Source organism: Quercus suber, unplaced genomic scaffold, assembly GCF_002906115.3.
Source record: "Quercus suber isolate HL8 unplaced genomic scaffold, Cork oak 2.0 scaffold_506, whole genome shotgun sequence".
Classification (NCBI taxonomy): Eukaryota; Viridiplantae; Streptophyta; class Magnoliopsida; order Fagales; family Fagaceae; genus Quercus; species Quercus suber.
This window is the reverse complement of record NW_027069955.1, coordinates 345,739-368,526: the sequence shown is the minus strand read 5'-3', so window position 1 is coordinate 368,526 and position 22,788 is coordinate 345,739. Positions and strand designations below refer to the sequence as shown.

The window sequence follows — 22,788 nt, the reverse complement described above, 5'->3', positions numbered from 1 at the left end:
ATGATTTCTTGCTGTGATGTCTTTAGCATGATGTATCCTTGTGTACTTGTAATATATATGATACTGTGAACAGTCTTTTTCTTTTAATTTTTAAGTAGAATATACTGAACTAGTCAATATATATAATACTCATAACTCTCCAATTTTTTTTTCCCTCTCTTTAGGCCTTATGTCCTGTAATGGATTGGCTCACAATTGGGTCTACTTTTGTAAGATTTGTGGGCTCAAGTCTGTCAACTCTATCTCTTTCTTGAGCTGTTAGTATATGTTGATACTGTTGCTCTAAGTCACCCATTCAGTTCAATAATTTTTTTCCCCATTTACCAAAATAAATCAGTTTTCTATTCATAGCAAATCATAGAAACCATCCTTCATGTCAATTGAGTTTCCTATACAAATCATGTTGTCCTGTTTGGTAGGCGATCACTGGGAACCCATTTTCTTTGCCTTATGTCTTGCAACATTTTCTTTGCCATATGTGGCTTATCATAATGTTTTTCTTTTTCTTTCTTTTTTTTTTTTTTTTATTATTAAAAATACTAAAAGTTGTCAATTGAGCTACAAATTTTTTTATGATATAACAATACTGATAGGTAACTCATGCCAGAAAATTTAACATAATATGATTTTTTTAATTTAATTTATTATTTTTGTACCCATGATATTTAATTTTTTTTTTATATAAAATTAATCTTGATTTTATCAGTATTAGTTTATCAAATTCTATAGTGAATTTATTAAAAAAAAAAAAAAAAAAAAAGAGAATCAATAATTGTGCTCAATTACACTCGTTAAAGAGGAATCAAAGCAAGTCCCACTACATTGGGATGTAAAAAAAACAAATAAACAAATCCTATAATTTTAACTAAATATTGTGAGAGTCCCTAAAACAAAGCAAACAATTGCAATAAAAAATTCAATAGTAACCAATACATCTCATCACTCGTTAACTATACCCAAAATACAGTGATGAAGATCTACAGAAATAATAGACTCCTAAAATAAAATATGGGCTCTAAGCAATACCAACTTCTCATCTTTTGTGGGACTGGTTAAATACTTAAATTGTACCATCCTATTAGTAATTGTCTAGCCATACCCTTTTTGGTTTTTGGAAAAGAAATTCCTCTTTTCAAATCTACCTAGGATTGATTTGGATTCTCTTTATTTCAAAAATGGAGTGTCCATTTAATGGTCATGAATCTCATGATTCAAAATGTAATGAATCTATGGTCTAGATTTTATCAACTCATTAACTCTAGTTAGTTTAACCACAATCAAATTTTTACCACATTTAAATTTTAAATGAGTTAGCAACATCTAGGCACTTTGGAACATAACCTTAAATAGACACTTTCTCCTTCTCACTTTGAAATGCACAAAATTCCTAAGCTTTTGAAGCCAATTAAACAAGATTATCTCCATTTCAAGACTTATCCATTTTATGGTTCATATTTTATTTTACGAACCTAGAGGTGTACAGACTACCACACCAATATATATATATACATATATATATCTAGAACCATGACAAAATGGACAGAATTTAAAATCTAGAGGATCTTGTTCTAAATTAAGCTTCCAAAATTGTCGATTAATTGTTTTATGGGAGAAAAAATTCGTGAGTCATGGGCTCTCTCTCAAGGGAGTCAATATCGTATCGAAGGTTGTACCGGTTTGACTTCCGGTACGATATATTTCGGATACCGGTCAATACCGGTGTACCGTTTCGGGTTTACCGCTATTTTATATTATATATATATATATATACACACACATACAAAATAAAAAAAAAATAAAGATAATAAAAAAGAAAAAAGCAATTAATAATATTGTCAGTACAACAAAAATCATGTCTACCAAACTAACATTTAGAGTCACATTGTTATTCCAGATATTAAGTACGTGTAAAAAATAGAGAAAAAAGTCCAACACTTCTCTTATTCTAGTTTTTCTCTTCCCTTGTCCCACGTTTATTTTATTCTTTCATTTATTTTTTTTTTTACTGTTGCAGCCTGAAGCCTTCTTTCTTTTTTCTTTTTCTTTTTTATTATTAAATATCAACTTTGTTATTACCAAAAAGAATTACATCTATTATCCATTGGCTAATGCTCCATATCTTTCTAAAAGAACTACATCTATTATCCATTGGCTAATGCTACATCTATTATCTATTATCTAATGCATATCTTCCGTAGATTGGCAGGCACGCCTAAAGCTAGTTGCCTGCTAACATCATTCCTATTTTCAAAACCTATCCTATTTTCAAGTTCCAAGACATCAGCTTCACACGCTATCTCATTACAACCACCCATATCCTCTTTCTCTTTCATATTAATTTTGTCATCACCCTTCACTTCTTACTTCCTTTCTTCCCCCCATTAGTTACAGATCTCTCTCTCTCTCTCTCTCTCTCTCTCAGTATCAGACGATTCACATCAAGTCTTACTCTTTCAGCGCATCAATCCAGTCTATTTTTTTCTTCGTTTCAAACCGATTTCCAGTGCATGAATCACAGACGCCTCTCCTCACCACCAATCGGTATTTCATCGTCACCGGTGTGATAAAAAGGAGGCAAAGAGAGACAGAAGTTTAGTGTGGCGTAAGAAAAAAAGGTACCGGTCCGGTATCTACTAACCGGCCGAAATAGCCGGATTTCGCCGGTACGAGACCGGTACAGCCGGTATTTTTTCCGGTACGAAACAAGAAAGTATTTGTACCGGTGCACTGATCGGTACAGTACATACCGACCATACCAGCCAGTACGGTACGAAATTAACTTCCTTGCTCTCTCTTCCACAAAGCATGTGTCCAATACCATCTGCCAATAGAAATTCATCTAATCGAAACCCCATAATAAATTCTTACAAAGGCGTTGTTAGACTAATTTTTGACCAATTTTAGCATTAGAGTGACATTCATTGTCCATCAAAGAATTTAACTTGCAATTAGAGCGACATTCATTTCCTCACATCTGAGATTTTGATTTGCTTTGCTAAAATTATACCTTTTCTAAAAACTAACCCCATACGACACGGATAAGCGACTATAATTATGAAATGATGGTGCTAGGCAGTCTCTTTTATAGGAGTTGGTGAATTGTAGCATCCCTATTATAAGTTGTCTAGCCAATACCTGAGTAATATAATTAGTGCAACAAGGAACATTCCCACACTAATTTTTGGCTACAAGGAATTCTGATCCCAACAGATTTCGAACCGTTATCTCACAACATGACCTATTTGACCTAGAGGCATGCTACCTTGGTAGTCAAGAATACCAGCAACAGGTAAAAAGCCCAACTACACCTAGAGTCATGATGCTAAATCAATATTTCAGTCACAAAATAACATCCATCTTCTGCCCATTCCAATCCAACTTCCGATGAAAAGCTCCCAGAAAACACAATCTGGGACATCCATTTAAAGGTGGTTGAAGTATTAATCACAACAGTAATAGTTATAACACGTTCATATCACAGAACGAAAACTAATAATATCCCAATTAAGTCATACTTAACACAAGCAAAAGGCTTTCTGGCAAAATGGAGCATCTCAACTTAAGTTCAATGTCTAGGGGAGAAATAAAATAAAGTGAACAAAAAAGACATTCAGCTATGAAGCATGTAGTTCAAGTAACAAAATTTAGGCTGCACCAGCCTTGCCCTTCTTCCTCTGGATCTTCTTCATGTAGAACTCAAGCTCTTTGCCTTCCAGGATATATCTGTTGCAAATCCATTTAAGATCACTGTTAAGTTCTTGCAATTTTAACAAAAATTAAACACGACCATCTTTATATAGCAAATGAAAAGTTCTCATCAGAAATTACAAGATATATTCATCCAGCTTTCAAAGTAACAACTAGCTTCTTATTGACATAACCTACCAAGCATAACTGTATAGGAAACTACATATATCTGAGGGATAAAATATTGTAAGGATAGGTGTGGTCCATGAACCATTGTGAATTATAGATCCAGCTCCTTCTCTATGCCAAGGGCATGTGTAGAAACTACTAAAAATTTGTAATACAATTTGACATTTTGCAGACAGAAAAGAAGAGAAGTGTAGAAAAGTCACATACCCATCAGCACGGCCACACTGACCAGGTCGTGATGAGATACAAGCTAACAAACGTCCACCACCAAATTGCTCTTCAATATGTGAGTCAAGCTTGCGATTCTGTTGGCGCTTCTCTAGCTTTCTCTGGACATGGTTGCTCTTCTTCACCTCCTCAGTGGTGGTGGTGGTGGTGGTGGTGGTGGTGGTGGCAGCAGCAGCAGCAGCTTCACCCTCCTATTAAACAATGAAGTGTAACAGTGTAAAGAGAAAGACACAGATGTCCAATGTCACTCTTAACAATTTCAAATTTTCATTCACCAAAGAAAAAGACAAAAACAATATACAGTATCAATGAAGTACAACATTACACAAAATTGCTCTCTCCATAACTTCGACCATCCCACAATATCTAACACCAACCACAGAAAATGGTGCAACCCCCACCATCGATAAAAAGAATCCAACAAATGATAAGAAAAAAGTAAAAAATAAACTGTGAATATTTGTACTGGAATACAGTAGAACAACGTATAATTAAGACATATTGCCTTACCTCCCCTTCTTTCTTGGTGGAAGCTGTAGTTTTCTTCTTGCGACCAATTTCAACTCCATAATGCTGGAGATACCACTGCCTGAATGGTGCAGCATCAACCTGAACAATAGCACTCTTCACCAAAGTCTGAGTACGAACCAACTCATTGTTGGATGCATTGTAGACCACATCAAGAAGACGTGTCTTCCGGGTCACAGCCTCACTCCCCCACGAGAAGTTACCAGTATCAAGTCTCAGAGCACGCCACTTCACATTTCCTCCTCGAACCCTAATTCTTCTAACTGTCTTGTTGCTTGACAGCTTTGTGTTTGCAGGTTGCCTTCCAAGCTCGTACCTTAAAAGAACAAGGCAAACCCATTAAATAAGCAGCATCAACCTGAACAATAGCACTCTTCACCAAAGTCTGAGTACGAACCAACTCATTGTTGGATGCATTGTAGACCACATCAAGAAGACGTGTCTTCCGGGTCACAGCCTCACTCCCCCACGAGAAGTTACCAGTATCAAGTCTCAGAGCACGCCACTTCACATTTCCTCCTCGAACCCTAATTCTTCTAACTGTCTTGTTGCTTGACAGCTTTGTGTTTGCAGGTTGCCTTCCAAGCTCGTACCTTAAAAGAACAAGGCAAACCCATTAAATACATACAGGAAATGACTTTATTAAAGATTACATTTACTAATTTACATTAACCTCATAATACTTCAATTATGGAGCTATTTCACTTCAAAAATGTAAACACAAGAAGATCCTAAACATATGTGGACTACTTACAACTCAGAAACGTGAGGTTTTTACATTCTACCATAAATGCAATCAAAATCATTCATTTAAGTTATACACTGAAAACATTCATAAGATCAAGAGAGCAACGCTGTATAGATTAAGGCTGTGGTATCATGGTAAAATACTTATATTCCATCTAATACAAGACAAAGTGACAAACAGAGATAAAGCGAAATCACGCATGATCTGGAAGTTGGAGAGATTTAAAGTACCTTAGAACAAAAAACAAACATAAACAATACAGAGTAACAAATTACAGTTTCAAGTAAATCTGGCATAATAGGAGATGGTACTCATTTTCCATAAAATATATAAAACAAATCTACAAACCAAATCAAAAACCAACAAAAAATGATAATAGACTTCGACATTTATGGGGGCACAGGGTTACTTTCTATCTGAATCAAACTGAGCCCATAAATCATATAAAAAGCAAACGTATAAACTAATGACCTTCGTAAAAAAAGGCCTTTTTAAGTTTAAAATCACAAGTATATAAGAGAAATCTATAACCCCATCTTACCCAGCTAAAAAACAATTAAATCATTTTCATTTTCAGATAAATAGAACATAAAGCAAAGAACTTTACAAGCCCCATTCATTTATTCCTCTCCACTTTCTCAGAAACCAAACAGCACCATAATTGAACCAGAAAAAAAAAATAAAAAATAAAATAAAATTCAGTAAACTAAATTGGGTTTTCAGATTTACTTTCGCTTCTTCCTCCAAGCCTTCTTCTTTCCTCCAGTGGCACGTCTCTTGTGCATGGAATCACGAGAGATACCTACATATCCACACAAAATCCATAAATTAGCATAAAAAAATTGAAACCCTATATCCAGAATTGAAGAGAGACTTCGAAAAATTAGAGTAAATTGAGAGATACCCATTTTGGCTGAGTGGGGATTCTAGGGTTTCTCTGTCCTAGAAGTCACAATATCTCTGCCGAGAAAGATAGGGTGTGAGAAAGAAAGAGAAATGTAAAGGGAGGCGAGCTAGGTTTAACACTCTAAACCCTAATTTGGTGTAATTACTATTGTGTCCTCGATGTGTAAGAGGCGTTTGAGGGTAAATGAGTCAAGATGATTTTTTTTTTGAGTTAGTAAAATATAGGCCGTTGGATTCCATTGTGGTTCGACACTTTTTACGGTTATGATTTACAGGCAATTGTTGACTTATTGTGGAATAAGATGATTGTTTTGGGGCTTGGGTTTTGGAAATTAGGCCCATAGGAATAGAACGGGCTGAAGCATTTTTAAGGCTTATAAATTTTTTTTATGATGCCCATGTTTGGTTAGGCATTTTTATTTATTTAATTCAGTTACAAGTTCCATGTAAATAAGCCCATTTTTGACATGAAAATGATTTTTTTTGTAAAACAGGTATGGTGTTTGTCATAAAAATTTCAGGGTTGGGATGTGGCAGTGTCGGTAGAACATCTTCAAATAAATCCATTAAGAAAGTAAGAGAATAGAAAATTTGTGGGAGGATAAATTTTTTATCATGTGTGTGTATTTGATTGGAATGATAGAAAAGTGAGAGGGATGGAAAACTCTTTTGTTTGGTTGAAGAGAAAAGTGAGAGGACAGAAAATGTAATTTTTATAAATTTACTTTAATATCTTTATTACATAACATGTAAGAAATAGTTTATTTGTGCTTATTAAATAATATATATATATATATATCTGGACATGTTGCTGGGTGGAAAAAAAAAAATGAAAAACAAAAAAATCTGAAAATAAAGAGAGTAACAAAAAGGACAAAAAAAAAAAAAAAAAAAGGATGAGATGAATTACTGATGAGCTATGCAGACAAACAAAACAAGGAAGACATAAAGGTGTGTAGATCATCGTGTGGGGAAGTGGGTGTAAGTAGGTGAGATTCCTGAGAAGCATTAAAATTTGGGGGCAATTTTGTCATTGCACTAAAACAAGAATTTTCACCCTTGTTTTCTCTCCAATTTGGAGGAATGAATTTTTAGTGGGCTAGGGGAGAAAATGCCTTGGCCTTACCAAAAAATTAACATCATTTCTCTTCTTACCAAACAATACCCAAACTTATTTTCTCTCTTTTATTTTTCATCTTCCATATTCCACCTTCAACCAAACATGCTCTTAAAGAAGCATGTTGCTTAAGAAGCTATAATGATAGACCACACAAACAATGTCCATTTGGCTTGAGCTTATAAGTTTAGTTTTTAGTTTTTATATACAGTTTTTTAAAACCTCACTTTTTTAAAGTATAAGTTTACTTAAACACACTTTTAGCAAAAAGCTAAATAAATTGTTTCCAAACAGGCACAAATTTCCATGGCATGTGGTCTATTTGTTAATGATATTAGAGATTACCTTAGGGCTTTTTCTAATATTTATTTTCTGGTTGTTCATAAATCATGGAGCAAGGCTGCTCGAATATGGGTAGCTTCTTCTCTTGGAATGGGGAGCTCCCAGATGTGGCTTGAGGAAAACAGGCATGGTGTTGGCATATTGCTCCTCCTTACATCCAAGGGAACTCATTCCAAGAATGGCGGAGAAATTTGCCGATAGATAAAATTTTTTTTACAATTATGATTAAATAATTAAATTCATCATCTTTTTAGTAGATATTTGTGCTGCTGTGTTCTTTTTTTGAAAAATTATGTAACTTTATAGTGTAGGAACTTGTAGCTTTGAAGTTTGAATATTTGTCATTTATCTATGTGTTTGTAATTTGGGAATACAAATCATATATCATACATTTTGTGTTTCACTTTATACTTCATCATAACTTATTATGTATTCATTTGACTTTTTTTCTAAAACAACCAAAGATAAATATGGAAAAAAAAAAATCAATCATTTTACAAGTTGTAATTGGTTGAGCATAAAGTAGAATACAAAAAGTGGAACAGATTATTTATATTTGGAAATTTGGTAATAAGTATTTATGGACTTTTCTTCCTCAAAAAAAAAATATATATATATATATTTATGGACTTTTAAGTATTTTATGTCATTTCTTTTTTTAATGATTGTATAACATTTTTTAGAGAAACTATAGAGTCTGCTCCTGATGATTACTTTTTATCATCTGATGAGGATATCAATTGATTTTTGGTATAAGCAAGGATCGAACTCCAAATCTCTTATTCAATGACAAGACACTTAAAAAAAAAGTAATGATTGGCTAATATATATTATCATTACTGTTTGTTTGTTTGTTTTGTTTTGTATTTTGTTTCTTCTTCTTTTTTTTCTTTTTCTTTTTTTTGTGTGTGCAGAAAGTAGAATCATAGGACCATCTCATTGATCTTGTATAGGATCTGATAACTACTAAGAACACAAATAAAAATGATGATTAATAATTTTAGATAAAATTTCATGCAATTTACCTTAGATTCCCTAATTATGTTAAACTATGTGATTCTAAAAAATTAAGAAAATATCAACCATGTGGATAGATTAGACATGTTATTTTATTCAATTGGTATTAGTAGAAGATAACATCTTTTATAGTATATTCAATATAGAAACATAACTAAATTTAGTTGACGTGACACTAATTAAATTCTTTATCATATCAATAATTTATAAGACTTTCCTAATAAAATTGATAATAATTGTAGCATTTTTTTGAGTGTGTTTAAAAAGTCTGCATGGATTTATGGAGTAGAGCGTCATGCTTCCCTTGACATGTGCAATTCATGCCCCATCTCCGTTTTGGGAACCCTAATTCTTTAGTGAGTCAAGTCTTCCAAATCATAACATAACCAATTTTCACTAATGCTAAGACTATGATTATCTTCAAACCCCCTCCCTCCCTTGGGTTCCATTTTCCAGAGAAAAGAAATCAACCAACATGTCCAAAACCAATTTACATAGTCAAGTTTGGCCATTTTTCACCATTTTTGGGACCCAAAAAATCCACACCTTATGGGAAAAAGAACCATTGTCACCTTATCCCATTCGTCCATGGTTGAAACTTTGTTTTGTTTTTTCTTAAGATAATTGAGTAGTTCAACATTACCTTGGTGCGATGCTACTGTTGTCAGTTTTTTTGAAACACGAAGTCACAACTCACAAATGTTTCTAATTTGAATTTTTCCGTTCTCGTCAGTCATTATTTCATTCCTCAAGTTTCTGTTGAAAGTCAATGGTATATAAATACACCTTTCGTGGCTACTATGAGTAGAAGAAAACCAAAGGTGCTTGAGAAAAAGTAGTAGCATCTATGTCGCGTCCACCTCTCTACTCTTTCTATCTCTTTTTTTGCTTCTTCTCCCTTCTCTCTGGGATCCAATATGATGACCTTCAAATTCTCATGAAACTAAAATCCACCCTTCTTCAAACATCAAACACCAGTGCCTTCAATTCTTGGGAATCCTGCAATTCCATATGCAATTTCACTGGAGTCACCTGCAATTCATAGGGTTCCGTTACAGAAATCCAACTTTCACACCAAAATTTAAGAGGAGTTCTTCCTCTTGATTTCATATGCTAGCTCCAATCATTGGAAAAGCTCTTGCTGGGGTTCAACCACTTGAACGGTCCAATTATGGACGACTTGAAAAACTGTGTCAAACTGCAGTACTTGAATTTGGGCAATAATTTGTTCACAAGGTGGTCGGTTCCTGCAGAGATATCTTCTCTAAGCTAATTGCAGTATCTATATTTGGACGGAAGCGGATTGTCCCAGACTTTCCCATGGAAATCACTTCAAAACATGACCGGTCTTGTTCAGCTATACCTCGGCGATAATCCTTTTAATCCTTTTCCATTTCCAAAAGGGGTGTTACAACTTACCAACCTGACTTGGCTTTACCTATCCAACTGTAGCATCCACAGAACGATTCCAGCAGAGATTGGAAACCTTAAAGAGCTAATCTACTTGGAGCCTTGGGGCAATAACATGACAGGGAAAATTCCGGTTGAGATTCGGAACCTAGTTAACCTCAGGAACCTTAGCCTCTCCCTCAACTCATTCATAGGAAAACTTCCTGTTGGTTTAAGAAATCTCACGAAGCTTGAGGTTTTTCATTCTTCAATGAACAATCTTGAAGGCGATCTGTCTGAGTTGAGGTTCTTGAATAACTTGGTTTCTCTACGACTATGTGAAAATGAGTTATTTGGCCAAGTGCCCGCCGAGTTTGGTGAGTTCAAGAAGCTTGTGAACCTTTCTTTATGTTGTAACAACTTCACGGGTCCCTTGCCTCAGAACCTTGGCTCCTTAGCAAAATTATATTTTGTCAAGTTGTCCATGAATTTCTTCATCGGCCAAATTCCACCATATATGTGCAAGCAAGGTACATTGAGTGTGCTTTCTGTTAGAGATACTGAGCGAACGAAGAAGACAAAGCACAAGCAAGCTTTGAATTCTGAGAGCAGAGAAGAAGATGAAGTCTAACGGCTACTTCTCCAACGGTAACTTGAACAGACTCAAAACGGTGTCGTATGACTGAAGGAATGTTAATGAAACGGTGCACTTAATAAAAGGAGTGAACACATGTTAGTGGAAACGGTGTGTTTTACATTAACACAAACGTCACCGTTTTGACACCATCTTCTTTACAGGTTCAAGACTCACTCTATTATTCCAGAACTCAAAGCTGAAGGGAGTTACAGACTTGATCATAACTGCCTTCCTTGATTAGTGGAGTTTGTTATTTTGGGTTGTTACAAAAATGGTCATGATTTTCTTCCCTCTTTGTCTTTACCTTCTAAACCCACTGACTCACATCTGCACACTCTTCCACATCTTCACTTTTATTTCCTGTGTTAGATACCAATGCTGCACACTCATCCTTCCCATCCCAACCTATTTTCCCTACTCTTGCATCTATCCACATCACTCCTATTCCTACTGATCCTATACCTGCATTAATGCCTGACCTACCTACTGCACCAGTCCATACTCTTGTTACTGCACCAGTCAATGCCCATGTTAATACACAAGTTCATACATTAGTTTCCAATCCCCTTCATACATCAATACCTGCACCTTTAGTCACCACTATCCCTACTTTTGGCTCTACTTCATCTATATCACAACCTAATACATCCCTCTCCATACTTACACCCATTCCTCCTATCTGCCCTATTGCTCCACAAGTGACCTCTATATTTCAGGGTCCTTCTATTACCAATACTCATTCAATGGTTACAAGGTCTAAGGTTGGCACTTTTAAGCCAAAGGCTTTTATTGCTCAAGCATGTACTGATGTCCCTTAGTCAGTGGACAAACTTGCAAAGCTCTCCAAGCCTTCTAAGGCCCGTAAGCCAGATTATACTTTGACTGAACCACCCACATATAAGGTTGTTGTCCAATACCCTTAGTGGTGTGCTGCCATGGATGAGGAGTTTGCTGCATTACAAAGATAAGGAACTTGGTCTTTAGTCCCTCCTTCTCCTTCTCAGAATGTGGTTGGTTGCAAGTGGGTCTTCAAACTCAAGCTCAACAGTGATGGCAGTATCAATAGGTACAAGGCTAGATTGGTTGCCAAGGGTATGGTGTGGACTTTGAAGAAACTTTCAGTCCTGTCATCAAACCTCCCACGGTTAGAATAATTCTTTCCCTTGCTGTTCAATTTGACTAGCCCTTAAGATAATTGGATGTTATAAATGCATTTCTTCATGGTCATTTAAGGGAAGAGGTGTATATGGTGCAACCTCCTAGGTATACTGGCCCCTCCTGTCCCAACTATGTCTGTAGACTTTGGAAATCCCTTTATGGACTTAAACAGGCACCCAGGGCCTAGTTTGAGAGGTTTTCAACAAAGTTTTTGCACATGGGATTTCCAGCTTCTCTTGCTGATTCCTCCCTATTCATTCTTCAACTTGGCAAACTTGTGCTTTATCTCTTAGTCTATGTCGATGACATTGTCATCACTGGCAATAATCCCAAGTTCTTGGACACCTTGGTGGCTCAGCTTAGTCAAGCTTTTGAACTTAAAGACTTGGGTCCTCTTCACTATTTTCTTGGACTCCAAATCACCAGATCATCCAAGGGCTTGTTGCTTACTCAAACTAAATATGCTCAGGACTTGCTCCTCAAACTCCAGATGCAGTCTTCCAAACCTGCTAGATCTCCTTGTGCTCCTCATCTCAGATTGGTGCCCAGTGAAGGATCCCTGCTCTCTAATCCCCATGAATATCACAGCTTGGTTGGTTCACTTCATTATTTGACATTCACAAGACCTGATTTGAGTTTTGCTGTACATCAAGTATGTCAGTTTATGTCATTCCCTACAGATGTCCACCTTACTGCTACAAAACATATTCTTAGATACATCAATGGCGCTCTCAATTTTGGAATTCTTCTTTAACCTGGTCCTATCTCTCTTTCTGCCTTTTCTGACTCAGATTGGGCAGGTGTCCCTTTTGATAGACGCTCCACTACTGGCTTTATTGCCTATCTTGGGTACAACCCTATTACCTGGAGTGCAAAGAAGCAAGATACTGTGTCCAGATCTTCTACAGAATCTGAATATCGTGCCTTGGCCTCTACAGCAGCTGAGCTGTGTTGGCTTCGACAGGTGTTCAAGGATCTGGGCATTTTTCTTCCCACTGCTCCCAATCTTTGGTGTGATAATGTTTCTGCTTTAGCAATTGCGTCTAATCCAGTCTCCCATGCTCGCACAAAACATTTGGAGGTTGATTACCATTTTGTTTGAGAGAGGGTTTGGCGTAGAGACCTTCAAGTGAAATATATTGCAACTGGGGATCAATTAGCTGATATTTTCACTAAGAGTCTCTCTACTTCCCAATTTGTTTATCTCCGTTTCAAAATCATGGTGTTTGTTGACCCCATGGTTTTGAGGGGGGATGTTAGAGATACTGAGCAAACGAAGAAGACAAAGCACAAGCAAGCTTTGAATTCTGAGAGCAGAGAAGAAGATGAAGTCTAACGGCTACTTCTCCAACGGTAACTTGAACAGACTCAAAACGGTGTCGTATGACTGAAGGAATGTTAATGAAACGGTGCACTTAATAAAAGAAGTGAACACATGTTAGTGGAAAAGGTGCGTTTTACATTAACACAAACATCACCGTTTTGACACCATCTTCTTCACATGTTCAAGCTTCCAAGTTCAAGACTCACTTTGTTATTCTAGAACTCAAAGTTGAAGGGAGTTACAGACTTGATCATAACTGCCTTCCTTGATTAGTGGAGTTTGTTATTTTGGGTTGTTACAAAAACGGTTATGATTAAGCTTCCAGAGTTTTTAGCTTTGTATGTATTCTCGGGCTCTATAAATAAGAGCTCTGTGTTATGTATCTTCTTTAAGCCTGGTATAATCAATTTACTCATTTTCTCAGAAATTCTCTTTCCTCTTTTCTCTCTCTCTCGCTCATCTTTTTGGTATTGTTTTCCTCGCCATTGTTAAACACCTCTTTAAGCTCAAATCTCACACTTTCCATGTTCAGCAACCATCTCACCGGTGAAATTCCAGCCAGTTACGCCAACTGTTCCACTCTACTCGATTTCAGGGTCAACAATAATTCCCTTTCGGGAACCATTCCAAGTGGAATAGTATCGAAGGCCCAATTACATCTGATATAAAAAACGCCGAGTCTCTTGCTACGTTACATGCGGGACACAACCGCTTATCTGGTGAATTACCCGCAGAGATTTCAAAAGCCACGTCACTGAAGTTTATTCAACTGAATGATAATCAGCTTTCGGGCAGTCTAGTGCAACTTCCAACTTCTATAATATATTTTATTGTCTCAAACAATAGACTTACTGGGGAGATCTCAAATATGATTTGCAACGTAAGTTTCCTCGAAAGGTTAGATATCTCTAATAATAGTTTTAGCGGTACAATTCCACAATGTTTTGGAAACTTCAGCAACCATCTTCGGGAATTAGATTTGCAAATGAATAGCTTTCACGGGACCATCCCTATTACATTGGCAAATAGTAGTTTTTTGCAATATCTTGCCTTCAGTGACAATGATTAAGAAGGGCCATTACCAGGATCTTTGGTCAACTGTTAAACTCTGGAAGTTCTTGACCTCGGAAATAGCAAGATAAGTGATTTCTTCCCGTATTGGTTGGGAGCTCTTCTCAATTTAGCAATTCTTGTCTTGAAATCAAACAAATTCCATGGTCCTATAGGAAATTATAATACTAGTGTGAAGTTTTTCAATGGCCTAGAAATTCTTGACATAGGAAATAACAAGATAAATGATTTCTTCCCCTATTGGTTGGAAGCTCTTCACAACGTACATGTTCTTGTCTTGAAGTCCAACGGATTCCATGGTCCTTTAGGAAATCATAACACTAGTGGGATATTTTTCTCTAAGTTATTAATTCTTGACCTCTCTCACAATAAGTTTATTAGTCCTTTACCAATAAATTATTTTGAAAATTTGAATGCCATGAAGATCAAGGATGAAGATAAACATGAACCACGATATTTGAGTGATGGTTCTTATCAAGAATCGGTGGTGTTGATTGTGAAAGGGCTGCAGATTAAACTAAAGAGAATCTTAACCATCTTCACAACAATTGATTTATCAAGTAACAAATTTGAAGGTGAGATTTCCGAAGTACTTGGAAAGCTTACATTTCTTCGATTGCTTAACCTTTCCCATAATAGCCTAACCAGCTATATCTCATCATCATTGGCAAATTTATCAGGACTTGAATCCTTGGACCTTTCTTCAAATAGGCTCACCGGACAAATACCTATCCAATTGACAAGTCTAACATTTTTGGCCATGTTAAACCTTTCACAAAACCAGCTTACTGGACCCATACCTCAAGGCAAGCAATTTGATACATTTGAGAACAACTCATACGATGGGAACTTGGGATTATGTGGATTTCCATTGTCAGTGAACTGTAGCACTAATGAGCTGCTATCACCACCACTGCCATCAATATTGCAAGAACATAATGATTCTATATTTGCTAGTGGATCTGGTTGGGAGGTCGTGTTAATGGGCTATGGATGTGGATTGTTGTTTGGATTAGCTATGGGATCGGGATGTGTTGTGTTTAACATTAAAAGAGGAAATCCCAAATGGCTTCTAAGGTTTGTTAAGGAGAACAAGACGAAAAGATGAGGAGTAATCAAAGACCCAGGAAAAGACTTTATTTTTGCATTTAAGGGGTGCTATAATTTGGTGAGTTTGACGTTCTCTTTAGTTTAATATATGCCATGGTTTTAAATAAACTTGTCTTAGAAGTAACAACAAAATTAGTATGTTGTATTATATATTCTGTAATTTTTCTTTGTGTTGCCTGCAAGGTATTTTAGAAATTGATAAGGCATTTGTTCTCTGCTAAGAATCAGAAGAAGATCATGAGCCATTATCTTATAGGGATAGCCTTAGAATGGTGTCTGTCGTGGATTTAAAATATATGTATGAATTATTGAATTATAGTGTTGTTTTCTCCTTTCTTGAATAACCACATTACCTTTTGGATAACTTACACGCATATAAATTCCTATCTCAAAAAGAAAAACAAAAAAACAGCAACAACAACAGCCATAATCCATTCACCCTCTACAACAATGCGCGATTCGCCCACATTTTTTCTTATATATGGAAGATTTGATGATTTTTTAATTGTTGTACCACATAAATTTGCAATAAGAGAGATGCACGATGATCAACAAAGAAATAATCTTTAGATATTTTGAGATTTTTCATAGTAAGATTTTTCATGCTAAACATGGCCAAAGCTAAATGCAATTCAATAAATTGACATTAATGGACAATTTTTCTCTAACTGAGTTGAATGAATCTTGTCTAATTTCATTATGTGACGATTTATAAGACTATTCATGTGTATTAAATCATATGATTTATTAAATCAAAACTTTCTCCAAACTTTTTTGAGAAAATGTTTGTTCTTTCAATACATGACAAAAAGGAAGGATCGTATCTCCTACTAAGAGATCTATACGGATATAAGTTTGAGATTTCTTGTGCACTAGACTTGCAGCTGCAATTTAAGTATCTCACCTACATGTTTTCTTCTACTGCTCTAATGCACACATTATGCTCGGTGTTTGAGATTGAAAAAATAAAAAAATAAAAAACATCTGGCTTTAATTCATTATATGATTTCTTAACTATTCAATCATGATTTTTAACCTATAGAATTTTTATTGTGCTTAGAACTAATGTCGTCTTAGAAACATTTTTGGTAATAATGGAATAGCTTGTCTGAAAGAAGGCCTAATATTATATCTTGAAGACATTTTCCAATTGCTCTAGGCCATTATAGAAGAATCTATTAACCTTGCAGGAAGTGACGTGAGATATAGCAATTTTGAGCTAAAATCTCAAAGCCAGCAAATAGCATTTACATATGAATGGAAATGATAGTTGTCATGAATTCATAGAAGTATAAGCTAACTTTTTTGTTTTATCCCATCTAATTAAGAAAACGAAGGTGAACATGGGCATTGAATATAATTTTGCTTACTTTTAGTTCATTTGAGTTACCATGTAATCTCTCATATCATTTGAGATGCCTACAATTTCGGTATATATATATATATATATTTTCTTTCTATACCATCTCTGCCTTTCAATTTTTAATCAAATTCCAAAATTAAATCGACCACAAGAAAAGAAATTTGTGCACGCATATTTAAAGCCACAGAAAGAACAAAGATACTTTGCCAACCAAAGAATACATTTTCCTAAGAATTGGCTCAGTAGACACAATCTATGTTCTTTGTGGGGATAGCATGGAAACTAGCAGCCACCTCTTTTTCAACTGCACTGTTGCTAGAGCAATCTGGTTTTCAAGATACTGGAGTCTTAAATCTGATTGCATTCCAATTTCCTCTAATGAAGATATTGTTAGACTAGTTTTGGACCCAACCAGCTTCTTTGGCTTGAAAAGATCCACAATTGGAGAAGATTCCAGGTTATGCTCCTTAAAGATGATCACAAAGGACAATGGTGGCCACGCAGACTCGCTGGGTACCATCCGGAATATAGAAAAGAGATCACAAAGGACAATGTCCTAATGGTTAAATTTGGACGAAAAGTCATGATCTGTGTGCTCTTTTACAAGCAGAAGATGCAGCTGTGCTTTGGGCGATCCAACTTGATATTGTTGAAAATTGGAAGCAGATCATCATTGAGGGAGAAAGTCCAACGAATATCAACTTGACTGGTCTATTGCAACTTTTATTAGTAACATCCTTCACCATAGAAAGTCCTTACTGAATTGCCAGTTTCGCTGAACTAGTAGGAGCTGTAATTCTGCAGCTCATGTGGCTGCAAAGTTTTCCATCAAGTCTAGTTGGTCCTTTTGTTTCAATGAGTGTAGTCTCCCTAATATCATTGATGATGCTTGAATGGTGACTGCTAATTGTTTTATTGTTGAACGAAATAACAGTTATCAAGGAAAAAAAATGTGCACTCATAATAACTCACTCTACTTTCAGCAAAACCAATAGGATTTCTTTTTAGTGTCCATCATATTAAGGCATTCCTATAGAGTGATGTAAAGTAAAACCCATAAAAACGAAAAATAGATAATTTTGTTAACAAAAATGCACAAAAACACCCGTAAATCCAGTGAGGTGAAAGAAAAAATCTATGACCAAAATTTTTTTCACAACTTCTTGTCAAAATTGTGACATGACAGAGTATGATTGGTGAAGAAAAAAAATGATGGATTTATGTATAAGTGATGATTAATTACTCACAATCTGACACGTCAAAATTATGGTAAAAAAGTTGTGGAATAATCTGTAGCCCTAGAACTACTCAAGGTGAAAAGAATTATTTTTTTTGTTCTCTCTCTCACCAAACTCTCACCTCTCTTCTCTTGTCTATGGGTTGTAGTGTGGTGATTGTGGATTTTAGCGAATTTATAGTCTCTCTAACATCACCCATAGAGAATTTAGTGGAAGCCATCAAAGGTGAAAAATTTAATGAGAATATTTGAATCTTTGACTATATACAATTTTTGATATTGCAAATCGATAAGAAAATATTAAACTTATTACAAATTTCATCACATAATAAATAAAAACTGATGTTATCATAAATGTGATTGGTGGATTTAAAAAACCTAATTAATAAATATTTAATTTAATTTTTTTTTGTGGTAATTGATGACCATAGTTAGTAAAATACGCTACAAGTATAATACGATAAGTATATGGACTAATATAATTCGGCATCTTTTTAAAAAGTATGTTTTAAAAATTTTGCAGTTTCAAAAAAAAAAAAAAATTGCAAAAAAAATATGTAAATGGAAAAATAACAGTATATATAGTACGTGTATAATACTTTTATATTTTGAAACTTCGCAAAAAAAAAAAAAAAAAAAAAAAAAGTAAATGGAGAAATAACAGTATATATAGTATGTGTATAATACTTTTATATTTTGAAACTTCACCAAAAAAAAAAAAAATACATAAATATTTGTCATATGCTTTTTTTTGGAGATGACTAATATAATCCAACGAATTACAATCATATAGAAATAATCTACTTAACAAAGAAAATTATTGATGTTCAAAAAAAAAAAAAAACGAAGAAAATTATTTCAATAACCATATAGAAATTTCCTAACAATCTAACACATTACAGGACAAATGGAAATATATTGTATAAATAACGACAATAAATTCAATAAAATAATACTAAATGATATGCAGGTACATGAGAATGGATGCAAATATAATATTAGATGGAAGAGATTTAGCAAAAACTAATAATAATAATAATAATAATAATAGAATTTAGAAACAATAAAATTTGACAATAAAAGACTAGATGTTTTAAAACTAGACTAAGGACAAAATCGGATTTGCCACCAGTTCCCAATTTTTTCTGATTTTTGACATTTTTACCAGACTGAATTGGTACCCGATTCTTAGTTGAACCGATTGGGCTAGCTGGCCTGGTCCCATTTTTTTATTAAGCTTTGTGCAAATGCCAATTGACTATTAGAATAGTAGCCTCCAGGTGTGCTGCGTGTGCAGGTGTGTTTTGACGGGTGCAGTGGAACAATATAAGTTTAGTACATTTTTTACTATTTTGATGTCTATCTTCTCCTTTTTATTGTCATGTTTGTCGTATAAAAACAAAATGATAGAGTGTGTTTGGATATCGTTTATTTTATTAAAATTGAAAAATTATCACTAAAAGTACGGTAGATAAAGGTAAAAGTTAGCTAAAATAGTATAATGAAGTCCATGAATAGTACCAAAAAATACAATGAGGCTTATAAATAATAGTAAAAATAAGTTGAATAATAAAATAATTTTAATTTTTAATCTCTATCCAAACGCACACTTACTCCTAGTTTAAAAAACACGTGTATATTACCCTATCATTGAGAAACAGGCAACAAACATGAGTTTTTTTTAAATGTTTCGTATGTACAAACAAACTAGGTTTATGACACATTAATTATAAGTCTATTTATTTACTAAAGTGATATATTTCTAGCACCACTCTTTGCTTATTTTTAGGTTACTACACGCTAACGCAGTAAGGTCCGTAATATTTTTAGTAATTAGCATTGTTCTTACTTATTTGCTAAAAGTTTGACAATTATACCTTCTTTTTTTTTTTTTTAGGGGGAAACAATTATACCTAAAAATAAAAATAAAGGTTAGGTTTTAACGATTTGTACACAAACAAATAATAGCTAACCAAAATAAACGCACGAATGTGTGGTTTTCGCTGTGGATGAACTGAGACAGACAATTGTGTTTACCTACAGTCGATTCAAAATTGATTTGTCACTCTTGTTGGCACACTCCCATATCACGAACTTCTAGCTTAATTGGGACCAAAGCTTCAAAGATAGAATTTTAGATTTTGATAATCTTAACCCCCAAAAAATAGCCTCTTTCTTTGCGGAGTTTTTGGGATTTCTTTTGGTTCTATAACATCTCTAAAAGCTCAATTAAATTGATCTTTTTCTCTATTTTTTTTTTTTTTTTTTTTTTTTTTGTCACAGTCTATTTTCAAGCTGATTTCGGTCATCCTTCAAATTGACATACGTAGGAGATTTTAATGAAAATTTATACCCATGAGTTGTAATAATAATACAATGATGGAATTATTATTATTATTATTTTATGGATCATTTGAATGTCAAATCAATATTTAAGATAAATTGATAATGCCAAAGATGTTTATAGTTCATCTACATTTCTGGGTGTTTATAACAAAAATGTTCAAAATTCAAATCTCTAATTTCCAACTACGTACGTATCAAATTACAAAAGAATACAAATTTACACTTGATTTATAAATACATGTTTTCATGAAGGATTAAATGGGGTAGCTCTATCCTTTGTATCTAGGCTATCATTTTTTTCATGATAATACAAATAAAAAGTACTAAGAGTTTCCAGGAGCACAGTAACACAACCTAATAATACAAGTATGCCAATATAGGTTGCTTTCCACCTCTGTCCTGGCTCCAAAATATGAATCCCTATAATGACATTAACGATACCCAAAGTAATTGTTCCATAACCAACGAAGAAATGGAATATATTCCATATAATCCTGTACTTGCGCTCCGTCGGCCTAATAAAATGGCCAACGATCACCTGAATTGTTGCGAGACAAAAAAGAGTAATGCCAATACATCCATGAGTTTTATACCTCAATCCAGATAATTGTGCACTAACGTTGAGTCCAGTTGCCCAGCCAATAAGACCAATAATGTACCCCGAAGATTGACATGTAACATGAAGCTTAAACCATATCGGGTCTGTTGTTTTGAACACCTTCGAATACCTTGCTATAAGAACTCCTACAGGCAGCATAACACCCCAACTAATGCTACACATGATTCCATGAAAGCTCTTCAATACTACTAATTTTCCTCCTCTTCCTTGTTTAACATTTCCTGATAGAAAATTCAAAGTACCATAGGAGCGAAGCTCGTGTCTAAGTAAACTATGAATTTTAGGAACATTATTCCCATACATTTGACCTTTTTGCCACACAATATCCACCATGATGGTTTCTCTAGGAAGCTGTAAGGTGGCAAAGATGGTGATTGAATTATTTTCATACATGGCTGAGACATCATAGACAGGAAAACTTAGAGCCCCTTCTTTAAGAGAGGTTCTATAACTGCTTATAGGAGATGTATAGGCTATTAGGTTCCCATCATTTCTTGTGTATGCAACAAAAGCTTGAGCGTCAATCATACCAATTGAAGTGGGATTGATACCCCATGAAATCCATGTTGAGAAAATATCGATGCCCGGTTGCCTAAAAGCAATCTCAACCATGCCAGATGATACATTGTAATTCCAATAAAGGGTTGAATTTAACACAGGCAAATTTGAGCATGCGGTAAAGTTCTTGCGAGGAAACTCGGAGTTAAAAGAACACTGTGCCTTGCATAAAAAGATGGCATTCGAAAAGAAGACCATGAGGAATAATAGTAATAATTTGTTGAAGAAAATCCTAACCATGACTGGCAAACCAAATCACACACAAAACCAAATTGAAAAGATTGTTAAAAAAAAAGAGCAAAGCTAGCTTGAAAATATATCTTAACGGTATTTTTCAAAAAGGCAATTGCTTAACTCTCTCTCTCTATTAGGATTTAAGGAAATTTATTGGTAGAGTATTTTAAGAAATCTAGAAGATCTAAATCCCTCTCTCTCTCTCTCTATATATATATATATAATGTTTTTGGCAAGGTGGTTAGTCCTTGAGTATTCATGGTATATTCAGAAATTTACAAATTGGTCATTTCCTTTGGCTATTTCTACCCAGACAGTACTGTCCCAGAGTTTTATTCTATTTTGTGACTTTCTTTTTATTGGAGAACTATTGTTGGATTGAATAAAACTATTATATATAATGTTTAGAGTCAGTGGTTATTCCTAAGTTCTCCTGATTTAGAAACTTTCTAATATTCTGGTCCTTTCCTAATTTAGTTGTTCAATTTGCGACTTCTTCTTCTTCTTCTTTTTTTTTTTTCTTTTTTTGAGAGAAGAGTTTGGCTTAACATGTGAATGTTGTTTTTTGGATTTTGGATTGGAGAATTATGGTAAGCTCAATATGTTTAGAATTTAAATCAGGGTGTGATATTTTTAAAATGGGTTTCAATTTTATTTATTTGTTATAACTACAACTCTACAAGACTCTTATCCTTATTGAATTCAGTCTCTTGTTTACAACTTTTGAAAATGCTCACAATTTGGATCTGTATGAAATTGGACAGTATCCACGCTTCTTGGAAGTAAAGTAGTCCTGGGATTTTGTATGGACCTAGAGCGTTCTCTTCTGGATGAAATGCAAAATAGATGATGGCGGTTTCCTAAAAGAGCAAAAACAACCCCGCATCCGATTATCCATCCCTGTTCAAAATTTTGCATATTGGACACTTAAACATCTAAATTTGCTTATCCCCATAGCAACATCTATAAAGTATAAACTT

The 22,788-nt window shown here is 34.5% G+C and overlaps 3 protein-coding genes, 1 long non-coding RNA gene and 1 pseudogene across 4 annotated transcripts; 3 read left to right on the top strand and 2 right to left on the bottom strand.

The window, feature by feature from the left end:
• The first annotated feature begins 2,016 nt into the window (after positions 1-2,016).
• LOC136063269 (uncharacterized) lies at positions 2,017-4,231 on the top strand. Its single transcript, XR_010624963.1, has 2 exons — positions 2,017-2,767; positions 4,049-4,231. It is a non-coding gene; the product is annotated as an uncharacterized LOC136063269 (long non-coding RNA).
• Positions 3,380-6,410, bottom strand: LOC112022593 (small ribosomal subunit protein eS8). The gene is made up of 5 exons (XM_024055212.2): positions 6,285-6,410; positions 6,110-6,182; positions 4,615-4,948; positions 4,084-4,295; positions 3,380-3,723 (listed from the first exon to the last, which is right to left on the bottom strand). Exons 1-5 carry the CDS (start codon positions 6,286-6,288, stop codon positions 3,645-3,647), a joined length of 702 nt encoding a protein of 233 aa, XP_023910980.1. The 5' UTR covers positions 6,289-6,410; the 3' UTR covers positions 3,380-3,644.
• Positions 6,411-9,609: 3,199 nt separating this feature from the next.
• On the top strand, positions 9,610-14,339 carry LOC112022619 (receptor-like protein kinase 7; annotated as a pseudogene).
• A 420-nt stretch (positions 14,340-14,759) lies between these two features.
• Positions 14,760-15,449, top strand: LOC112022620 (putative receptor like protein 25). Its single transcript, XM_024055240.1, has one exon. The coding sequence runs from the start codon at positions 14,760-14,762 to the stop codon at positions 15,447-15,449; it is 690 nt and encodes a 229-aa protein (XP_023911008.1).
• A 1,618-nt stretch (positions 15,450-17,067) lies between these two features.
• On the bottom strand, positions 17,068-21,628 carry LOC112022624 (cytochrome b561 and DOMON domain-containing protein At5g47530). The gene is made up of 2 exons (XM_024055244.2): positions 20,991-21,628; positions 17,068-17,323 (listed from the first exon to the last, which is right to left on the bottom strand). The coding sequence occupies exons 1-2, from the start codon at positions 21,626-21,628 to the stop codon at positions 17,068-17,070; spliced, it is 894 nt and encodes a 297-aa protein (XP_023911012.2).
• Between the last annotated feature and the right edge of the window lie 1,160 nt (positions 21,629-22,788).